This window comes from Ostrinia furnacalis, unplaced genomic scaffold, assembly GCF_004193835.3.
Source record: "Ostrinia furnacalis isolate ACB-3 unplaced genomic scaffold, ASM419383v2 OfSCF0767, whole genome shotgun sequence".
In the NCBI taxonomy this organism is placed as follows: Eukaryota; Metazoa; Arthropoda; class Insecta; order Lepidoptera; family Crambidae; genus Ostrinia; species Ostrinia furnacalis.
This window is the reverse complement of record NW_021131006.1, coordinates 114,974-126,573: the sequence shown is the minus strand read 5'-3', so window position 1 is coordinate 126,573 and position 11,600 is coordinate 114,974. Positions and strand designations below refer to the sequence as shown.

The window sequence follows — 11,600 nt, the reverse complement described above, 5'->3', positions numbered from 1 at the left end:
GACGAATTTTTATTGGACCCGAGTATTTAATCTGATAATAAATGAGCATAATTTGCAGTAGATAAATGAAGAGTTTATTTATTTTCAGGTATGCCAGCTTTTGTTGGAGCCAACTGTACGTAAAAACCGTACAGAATTCTGCACGAAACTTCAGAGAATTAGACAAGTGAGAGTAAATGAGATACATTACATTTATGTTTTAGCCTAGAAATTGTACTTAATCTATGCTTTAGCCTAGATATAGGTAGTACCTAACCTACTTATTTACTTGTAAACAAATTTTTTACGCGCTGTTGTTTTGTCACAATTTCGAAAAATATCATCATCACCAGTTTTCATCGAGATAGATCTAGGATTATAACAAACTGCTGATCCTGCGAACTACGTAGGTACCTACGTTCATCAGAAAGAAAATGCAGGATTGTAATGGTGAGAGAATTCTTAAAATAGGTCCTGTAGTTTCGGAGCCTATTCAATACAAACCAACAATCAAATCTTTCCTCTTTATAATATTAGTGTAGAAAGAAATAAGAAGTAGAAGCGCAGTCTCTCAACCAATTATAAATGAAAGAACTCTCTTGTTTTACAAGAAACAAGGTTCCGTTCCAAGTGATGTTCTTGTTACAACCACAATAAAAGTTTAACGTCGGGGAAGACTTACCGTGGGTCTTCCATGGCGTTCAGACATGGAGGTATGAAACAGAGGCTAACAATCGTATTTTACATCTTAAGTGCATAATATGATTGATATGATTATGATTGAAATGTTATTATATTCTGACGGACTTCCTAAGTGACAAATATTGACTTTAACTTTAATTTGATTTGATTAATTATGCAGTATTATTGTAATTGATATTTTTATTTTTATTTAATTTGTACACTGCAAAGGTACGACATGTTGATACCATTTTAAATGCTGACTTTTGACAACACATGTTTGAACAAATAAATTTATCTTTAACTTTATTATTGGTTTACTACAGATTACACTGGTCAACACATGTTTTTTTTCCTTTAATTTTTTTTCTGTTATTGGGTATTTCTATGGCCCTGATTATGAAAAAAATACTGGGAGATCGCCAACAGCTTTACTTTTTAAAATATAGAGCTTTATTATTTTGACAAAAAAATACGAAAAATTATACATTGTGCTAGTAAAATTTCAATTGAACACTAGGAAATGATATTTTATATGATTTCCTTGAATAGGCAAGTTTGAGTAGATCTCGTTGCAAACTGCAGCAATGGTCTGCCATTCATATATGAGCACCACGCCCCTGATAACCTTCTTCCATTGTCAGAAAATTCCAATGAAAACTTTTATCCTGTTCCTCACTAAAATCACCCACATTTTGTGGAAATCGATGTTAATGCGAGTACATTAAGTGTATTTTTATGCCCATGTTGCACCCTAGCTCTTGCAAGTTGGATAGCATGCTCTCAACAATCTCTTTTTGCTTAGGAAATTACTTATAACCAAAAAAAATCATTTTAAGCTTAGGACTGGACTTCACTCATTGATTTCTTAAAATTACGATCATTCACCAGTTGCCTAATGTGAGTCCCATCAAAAATTACCAGCTTTTAAGTTTTCTGTGCTTAATCCTGAAAAATTGCGTGAAAGAAAATTAAAACATTCGTCACTTTTGTCAAGCGCCTTCACAAACTGTTTCAAGATGCCGAGCTTAATATAAAGTGGTGGAAGTACGGTGATACGGTCTTGGCTAACTAAAGGCACGTTTATAAAATTGTTTGTATCAACTTTAGCTGAAGAGCTAAAAGTTGTGTGTGCGGTGTAATGTCTATAGTCAATTTTTTTGTAACCAATGCTATTGTTTGTTACAACTATTCCAGAGACACATGGAACGGGAATTTTGTGTAGCCCCCTTGTTGGCCTAAAAGATGTTACCTATTCTCAGAACACAAATGACTCATTTGTGGTCTTGATTACTTAATTTCAAATATTTATATTAAAGTGTCGATGTTACGCAGTTTTCATCGAGTCCGATAGAGGTTTTCGATGTTTTTCAAATATTATATTTACCACAAACATAGCAGAAACCATCTGGATTAAGCACACAACATTTTCATAACGAAGCAATATCGAAAACTTCAACAAAATATTTTTTTTTGTCCAATTAAATCAAAAATCTAAGTAAAAATATTAAATGAGGGTAGATAGCTATAACTTAAAAACAAAAGCTGTTGGAGAAAAACTGTTGCCATATTTAAAAAATATGCGTCAATTTGACATAGAAACAGAAAAAAAATCACAGGAAACAAACAATTTTATTTTTTTTGTTGACCAGTGTTATTTATTTACACTCACGCTTATGTAAAAGCATTTTTTTTATTTCATTATGAAGTACCAAAATTATTCACGACTAGCTTTTGCCCGCGGCTTCACCCGCGTTAAATTTCGTTTATCACAGATCGTCATAAATTATAGCCTATATGTTATTCTGGGTTACAAACAATAATCCTGTAAAGTTTCATTAAAATCCGTTCAGTAGTTTTTGCGTCTCTGTACCTCTATTGATTAAAATTCCTTTTATAATAAACTTAAAGTCTACGTTTGGTACTAAAAATGTTGATCTACGAGTATACATAATATTATAAAGCTGAAGAGTTTGTTTGTTTGTTTACTTTAACGCGCTAATCTCAGGAACTACCGGTCCGATTTGAAAAATTATTTCAGTGTTAGATAGCCCATTTATCGAGGAAGGCTATAGGCTATATACCATCACGCTACAAGTAATAGGTGCAGAGCAAAAATGATTTCACGCGTACGAAGTCGCGGGCCTTGCTAGTAGAGTAATAAACTTCAACAATTTTTTAAATAATCTTTCATTCTACAAATAAAAAAAGAAACCAAAAATAGTGTACATTTCTTTTGAATGACGAGAATAAAATATTTTAAACAATTTCGTTGAAAGGTAATTAATCATCGTTAAAAGCAATTAAGCAGTCTAGTCTTAATAAATGTAACAAGGTACTTAAGTTTATAAATAAGCAAATGGCAGGAAAATCCGTCCATAAATAACTGTACAAGCTATTCGAAGAAAACTTGAAAGCATGATTTCATTACATAGAAGTTTCTGATTTTTCTTTTTATAAAAGTAAATCTAGGTAGGTACTATAACCAGGCCTGCTCATCTCCGCAAGTTTACATCGAAAATAAAACACGCACGATGGCCCCCTACAGGATTACTATTCGACAAGGCCTCACAAACGAGCGAACATTGACTCACGCACGCGTATTCTTGTGTATGATGGAAAAAAATATAGAAAATGGTGTACTAAATGCTGTGCAGTATTAAACTGTGTGACACCGTGATAAAATCTTATCGATGATTTCAGACGACAAACGTATGGGCTTATCGCGTAATATCGATAAATGGCGCGATAAAAGCTTATCGCGGAATCCTTGGCCTAAGGAAAGCGTGAATATTTTTCAATTGTTTCGTAACTTGTCCATTCCTTCCTAGCTCTTGATAAACCGATTATTGTAGCGAATGACAGGGCTCGCGTCGAATACCATTTGAGAGGTATGAAGATGGTTACTAAGATTTTCAATAAACAACTAAGTTTATGGTCACTGGCTATTATACATTTATAGAGATATTATGTAACAATGTTATATTTATTGCATTGGGAATACCCACAACAATATTAATTTCTTGAAAGATACTTTAGCACTAAAAGTGTTTAAATCCCATGTATTATTAGACAAATCCACTATGAACTCAAACCATGAAATAGCCTTAGACCATAAGGTCACCCAACCTTAATGACAAAACATTTTCAAAAACCTAGTATTGTCATATGAATAGCTTGATGGCGGCAGCACTAAACACATTTTCGCCAAAAACTTTGCAGTAGTTAATTTTGTGTAAAATATTATCAAACTCAGCATGGAATACATTTAGTGTGTGTATAAGCGAATTGTATAATTGTAATTCCTTCTTTATATTTGCATGTATCAAATATCACACAAAAAGCAGAATGTAAATATACAAAAAGGCTGTCACATCTGAAGCACAAAATATAACAGAAGACAAACTCCATACTAAACGCGCTCGAGCCACGCACACATAGACACCGCTCCTAGCAAGACTGTCTTGGACGAATACGAGCGCGACGTGGCGCGACAGACGTTCGCCACACGTTCGCTGTGGTTTGCTTGAGTCACGCGCCGGTCAACCGCCTGTGATATTATTTTGTTTTGCGAAATTGACGAAAATGAGTGAACAGAAAAAGTCGTATTATAATTGTTCGGTATTTGGTTGCTTAAACTCATAAATAAATACCGAATTTTCATTTTTTAAATTACCAGTTGATTCGGGGAGGTAAGTAAGTTATTTATTTGAATTTCAATTGAAATTGAAAGCCAACTCAATTATTAGGAATATCGAATTGTTTTAGAGAGGTTTTAGGAATTATTGGATAACTAGCTTTTGCCCGCGGCTTCACCCGCGTGAAATTTAGTTTGTCACAGATCGTCATAAATTATAGCTTAGTCAATATTTTATGTAAAACGTTAAAGATTTCCTGGCCTGGACTTGGTATTACATGGATCTCACAACTTTTTACCGTAGAACAACTGAGTTGCGAGACTTGGTTTTTTTGACAAGTATTGTTTTTGATGGGATTGACTTATCTGTTAAATATTCCTGCACTGTGTAATAACATTTGCTAACCAATAATTTAAATAAGCGTGTCTTAAATGCTCGAATAGGCAGTGTTTTTATTTCATCTGGCAATTTATTAAAAATTCGTACTGCCATTGGATAGCAGTTGTCACTTTGCAAGGATGTGAGCATTACAGGCAGTGTCAGTTTGTTTGGATAGCGTCCACGATAATTTGTATTTACTTCACTATTGCTTCTGTATACATCCATTCACTAAACCAACTACTAGTCGATTCGGATCCCATCAACGTACCACGTTTAAATCGTCCAAGTTATCCACTTAAAACGCAAAATGTCCATTAAACGAACCGATCGTTTTCGAGCAATTATGAATAATACCTTTATCGTTTTCATACATTTAAAAGCTATCGGAGATTAAATTCACCACTTGCCTAATTGATATTGTGGCATCAAAGGGCGCTAATTAATTTAATACCTCAGACGCCAAAGGAACATGGTGAACAGAGTAATTATTTCAGATTTGGGGCTAATGTTGTTCAATTGAAATTGTATCAGAAATAAGCAGGTTTTTTATATACATAAAGGCGTATTTGGTGTCTCAAGCAATTTTGTATTTGAATGAAATAAATAAGGTTATAACCCTTTGAAATAATTTCAAACTAAATCTCTACGTGTACAGTTTATTAAAAAGCTCATAAAAACTAATAAAACTAATTTATTTTTTAAGTAGGCTTTTAAAAAACACTTTTACACGTCCCAGTATTAACCCTACCACTGTTTCGTCGGGACAATAAATGGGCCAGTGCTGAGAAGAAGCAGCGCCAGAAACTCAGTCACTATTGTCAGCCTATTTTCATCATATTATCTGGGGNGGCGACGAGGCCCAGAACCAGATCACAAAATCGAGAGAATAAAATCAAAGAAGTTAAAGAATCTTCCAAAATCACGGAGCACAAAATGGCGGTGTGCGGCGACATAAAATCGTTCGCCGGTGAAAAATGGGACGTCTTCGCGGAACAACTGGACTGTTTCATGATAGTCAATGACATTCCAAACGAAAAGAAAGTGCCACTGTTAATAACAAAATTAGCACCGGAGGTATTTGAAATCCTGCAGTGTCTATGTAGCCCTGTCAAACCAAACAAACTATCCTATGAAGAACTATGTTCAAAGTTGAAAGAAAAGTATGAAAAACCAATATCTACGGCTGTTGAAAGGGCTGAGTTTAGGCGACGTAACCAGTTACCTAATGAAAAAATACAGGACTATGTACTGCATCTGAAAAGATTGGCTATAAAGTGCAACTTCAAAGACACAGATGATCAAATCAAGGAAAAATTCATGGATGGCGTTACATCAAAGGTTATTAAATACGAATTAATGAAAAATGCAGACAACAGGTCACTAGAAAGCTGTATCGAATGTGCTAGAAATATAGAAGCAGCCCTGATGCACAGTGACCCTTCACCTGAAACCTCAGAAGTATTTTACAATAAACAAAAGGATCNAGCGAGGGTACATACATGAGTTTACCTTCTGTTATATTTTGTGTCTGAAGCCTGATGCGGCTAACGGTAAAAGCACAAATACAAATACAGGAACTTTTTTTCTTTTGAATTGAACTAGAAAAAATGATTGTATAGCAGATGATAGACCGTGTGCGAGTTCTTATTTTTCTTTCACGTTGTATTCCACACTCCAATCCCTTACCAATGCAATACAACCCTATAGTATTTTGATTTCAATCTTTAACCCAGCCTAACGGGATTTCAACCCTCTTTAGGCTGAGTTAATCTTACTTTAGCTTTAACAAACGTCAAAAATCTGTCAAAATCCATAAAAAAATACATACATATAAATCATTGTTATAGTCACGGTCAAAGTAAGCAGGTGTAAGACAGTCTTACACTTTTCTTTCTTGAAGGCCCAGTATGCAAATAAAACAATAAGCATAGCAGTGAGTCATGGTCTGAAGTCTCTGCATCACGGTATGTACGTGACGGCTTGAGTTACGTACAGCGAGACCAAAATACATTACGATTAAGTATAAATAAAATAATTTCAATTGCTTACTTGCTTCTGTATAATATTTTTCTATAACTTTTCGTTCACAAGGCTTATGTGGTGTCTAAGTTTGCTCGTGTCTAACACAGATAGGGAAATACGAGTGATATTCGTTGCTCGGTAGGCCTTTTATACAAGAATTCAAATGAATATAATGTGAAAAAGAGATTCGAAGTGACTGAATAAGTAGTGTAAGTTGTAATCAACTTACGTAGATAGATATTGTAAAGTTTTGTGAGATATCTACTTTATCACATCACAACTAGCTACAGGTCAGGGTATTCCGTCTTGTCGAATAATCATATTGAATTAAGTCTGTACACCTCTACCTAACATGGAAATTTAACTCATCAAAATGAGTCAAGTTAAAACTTCTGAATGTACAAATGATCAAAACTATTTCCTAATCATCTTCATCGTATCAGCCAATCAGTAATCAATAGTACACTGCTGGCTGAATGCCTTCCTATAATCACGATTTCACTTTTAACATCCAGCTTTTGTAGCAACGGCAATGTCTTTGGGACAGGATTACGTCCAGTGAAAATTGAAGCTAAATAATATCGTAAAACATTTTCAAATTCAAGTCAACCGTCATAAACTATTGAAGGTGTACTCAGGCGCCACAAACGGCTCTAGCTGTTCAAACAGCGATACAACTACCCTCAGATTTGTAGCCGGATTTATTGAAACACTACGTTTTAAAGCCACGGACTTTACGGCAAACGTGCATCGACACACGGCTAAAGGGAATTCAAAAATATTGACAACTCTCCACTCCTTTAGACTGGGCAAAAGACATTAAAATATATTGGGAAAAGTTTGCTTGGTTTTATTTTGTAGTTTTATTTATTGAGCTCTGTAAATGTGTCAAAATGATAAAATAGTTTATGTAGGTATGTACGAGTATAACAAATAATGATTTACTTACTACATTAAAATAATGTGATTTCTTGGACACCATGCCATAGGTAAATCCTATAGGTAAAAATGTTTGAAATATACATTTACATCTTTAAACCCATCTCTAGCTCATGTATAAAAAAAATCCTACCTCTCGATCCCCCTACTGCAACTCAGGATCTACAGCTTGACCGCTGTGAGAAACGAAACCAAAGGACAAAACAACAAACAACAACCAAAGGACAGAAAAGTTACAGACAAAGGAACCAGCAGTGTTATTGTTGTGGTAAAAATAACCACTTGAAAGCGGAGTGTTCTCTAAGAAATAAATATTGCTCGGAATGTGGTCAACAAGGACACATATTCAGAATGTGTGAAAGAAAGCAACGAAAAACCAACATTTTGGAACTGGAGACTTCAAAGCCTATAGAAGAAAATGAGGAGGCAATAGATTCTATTAAAAATCTATATGAAGAATATGAGACATATACCTTTAATAGTGTAAGTAAAATACCACCACACTTTATAACCTTAAATGTGAATAGTCAAAATATACCATTCCAACTTGACACAGGTTCTGATGTTACTGTCATTCCATTATGTGATAAAAACAAATTCTTACCAGACTATGCGTTACAAAGTTGTAAAATATTGTTTAAAAATTTTGATCAAAGTGTGTCACAACCATTAGGATTAATTTCAAATATACCTGTAATGTTTAATCAGGAATGTAAACATTTGAATGTATTTGTTGTACAAAACAATTGTCCTCGAATCATAGGTCGTGATTGGTTGCAACAATTAAAATTGTGGCCTCCTAAAATAAACAATGACCTGTATTTTGGAATTAACAAGGTACAATCTGTTTCAGACGCACAACAAATCATAAAGAGCCAGTTCGCAGAAGTATTTAGCCCTGGTTGGGGAAATTTTAAGGGTAAAGAAATTAGCTTAAAACTTAAACCTGATTCAAAACCTATATGCCTGCCAGTTCGTCGAGTACCATTTGCTCTTCGGGAAAAAGTAAATAATGAAATTAAAAGGCTCTTGGAACACGATAGAATTGAACCAGTTGAACAAAGTGAATGGGGTACACCAGTGGTTCCTATCCTTAAACCAGACGGATCGGTAAGACTTTGTGGGGATTATAAACTTACAGTTAACAAATGTTTAGAAGTCGATCACTTTCCTTTACCTCATGTAGAAGATATATTGAATTCTTTAAAACACGGGGAATATTACTGCGAACTAGATCTCAAAGAAGCGTATTTACAGGCACGTCTTAGTCCTGAAAGCCAAAACTGTACAACTATTGTAACAGAGGTAGGAACATATAAATATAAATATTTACCATATGGTGTAAGCACAGGGCCAGGATCATTTCAACGACTGATGACAAATAAGTTGCTTAATATACCAAACACTGTTGTATTCATTGATAATATCTATATAAAAGGAAAAAATTTACAACAAACATATGATACACTATGTGCAGTATTGACAAAATTACAAGAGTGTGAATTCAAACTTAAAATTGATAAATGTAAATTATTTACAAATAATATAGAAGTTTTTGGTTATAATGTAAACAAAAATGGAATCAGCATAATTAAGTCAAATGTTAAACCTTTGATTAATGCCAAACCACCAACTAGTTTAACCATGCTGAAATCATTTTTGGGAAAAATTAACTATTATAATCGTTTTTTAAAGGACATGGCTACTGTAATAGCACCTTTATATGATTGTACTAAGAAAAATAAATTTATTTGGAGTTCAGAATGTGAAAATGCATTTAATAACATAAAAAAAAGACTGGCTAATGCCAATAATTTACGACATTATGACCCACAGTTGCCCATAATATTAACTTGTGATGCGTCAGATATTGGTTTGGGTGCGGTGTTGTCAAGTAGAGATGTTGATGGTATTGTCAAACCCATTGCATTCGCTAGTAAAAAATTAAATGATGTAGAACAAAGATATTCTACCATTGATAAAGAGGCTATGGCTATCATTTTTGGTATAACAAAATTTTATAATTATATTTACGGTCGACATTTTGAACTTGAAACAGATAATGCTGCTCTAACGCGAATATTAGGACCTACCAAAGGAATACCAAAAATGGCAGCCAAGCGGTTGCAACATTACGCTATTTTTATGTCAGCATTTAACTATAAAGTACGTCACATTAAATCCACTGAGAACCCAGCTGATTATCTATCACGCACGGCAACCAAAACAGAAAATATAAAACATGTTAATTCATTATGTGTAGATGAAGTATTAAGTTATGAATGTTATGTAAATGATTCCAAAATCGGCACTATAAACTGGAAAATGATACAACAAGAAATTAACAAAGATTTAAGTCTAACTAAGTTGGTTAGGTATATGGCAGATGGGTGGCCAGTCAAGAAAATGATCCCAAAGGAGCTTTTACCATTTTACAATAGAAAGGAAGAACTTTCACTTGATAGAGGATGTGTATTTTGGGGCTACCGCATTATAATCCCATGCACACTTAGAGAACATGTCTTAAAATATTTACATAAAAGCCATTTTGGAATCATACGTATGAAAGAGATAGCCCGCTCATATTTCTGGTGGCCTAGTCTAGATGCAGAGATAGAAAATATTACTAAAAACTGCCTTGTTTGTCTGCAAAATAGTAAAACACCCTCAAAAATTCAGAAACCATGGCCTCTGCCCCCCTCCTCTTGGTATAGAATTCATGCCGACTTTCTAGGCCCATTCTATAATAAAATGTATTTGGTTGTGGTCGACAGTTACTCAAAATGGCCGGAAGCTTTTGAAATGGCAAATATTACATCAACGCGCACTATAGAGATATTCAAGTCGCTATTTTCAAGATTTGGGTTACCAGTACATTTAGTTACAGATAATGGAAGAACCTTTACTAGTAATGAGTTTCAGGAATTTTGTAAAGAGAATCAAATTAGGCACACATTTACACCACCTTACCATCCAGCCACAAATGGCGCAGCTGAAAGATTTGTTGACACCTTTAAATCAGCAGTAACTAAAATTAAAGAAAGTGGCTATAATTTATCATCAGCAGTCAATTTGTTTCTGTCGGATTATAGAAATTCACCCCAGCGCACTACGGGAGTGGCGCCAGCTAGAATTATGTTAGGGAGAGAAATCCGAAACCGATTTAGTCTATTGCGACCGCCCCCATTGGAAGAGGTAGTCAGGGAAAATGTTGACAAACGGCACCAAGGAAATCGGCAGATTCAATTTCAAGTAGGACAAAAAGTAATGGTTAAAGACTATAGGAGGGGAGCTAAGCCATGGACTCTAGGATTGGTGTTAGAGGAGTGTGTACCAGGTATGACCTATATCATAGATGTAGAAGGAGCTCAGTGGAAAAGGCATGTTAATCAAATGTTGCACTGCTCACAGGAATTAGAGTTACAGTGAGGCTAATTCCTGTGAACAGTGGCTCTAGTAAAACTAAATAAGTGATTTTCATATATAAGTTTATTCATTAGAATAAGTGTGGGAGAGTGTGAGAAACGAAACGTTTTCAGCTTCGGTCTTGCCCGCCCCTCTCCCCTCTCGCTCTGCGGTGTACGCGTCGTTTGCATAAAAATAATGTGATTGTTTGTAATGGTGTTAAAGGTAATAAAAAGCCGTACCATTAAATGTGGGTTTTATTGAAATACGTCAATAAGTATTATTGAAATACGCAGTTTTATTAAACCTACAATTGACTGGTTGTTCTTGAATCAACGTTTTCCAAGTGGCAATTTTCCATCGTCAATGGGTAGCGGTTCTGGCAACAGATTGGTGCAATGGTGTCATGAAGCACCTGGTTTTATACCCTTCAACGGCCAAGTCACACAACATTAACTATAATAATAAAGAGATCGCAGTAAGGAACCATAGACTTGGCACGACTTTGTCTAGATTTCATTACTTTTTAGAGATAAACAAGCAGCTCCATCGAGA

General features: G+C 34.7%; 1 protein-coding gene across 1 annotated transcript; it reads left to right on the top strand.

The window, feature by feature from the left end:
- The first annotated feature begins 7,836 nt into the window (after positions 1-7,836).
- LOC114349954 (uncharacterized protein K02A2.6-like) lies at positions 7,837-11,279 on the top strand. Its single transcript, XM_028300553.1, has 2 exons — positions 7,837-8,123; positions 8,494-11,279. Exon 2 carries the CDS (start codon positions 9,015-9,017, stop codon positions 11,067-11,069), a length of 2,055 nt encoding a protein of 684 aa, XP_028156354.1. The 5' UTR covers positions 7,837-8,123; positions 8,494-9,014; the 3' UTR covers positions 11,070-11,279.
- Positions 11,280-11,600: the final 321 nt, after the last annotated feature.

Coding starts and splice junctions, on each gene's coding strand:
- LOC114349954 (XM_028300553.1), top strand. CDS start 9,015: ATGACAAATAAGTTGCTTAATATACCAAACACTGTTGTATTCATTGAT.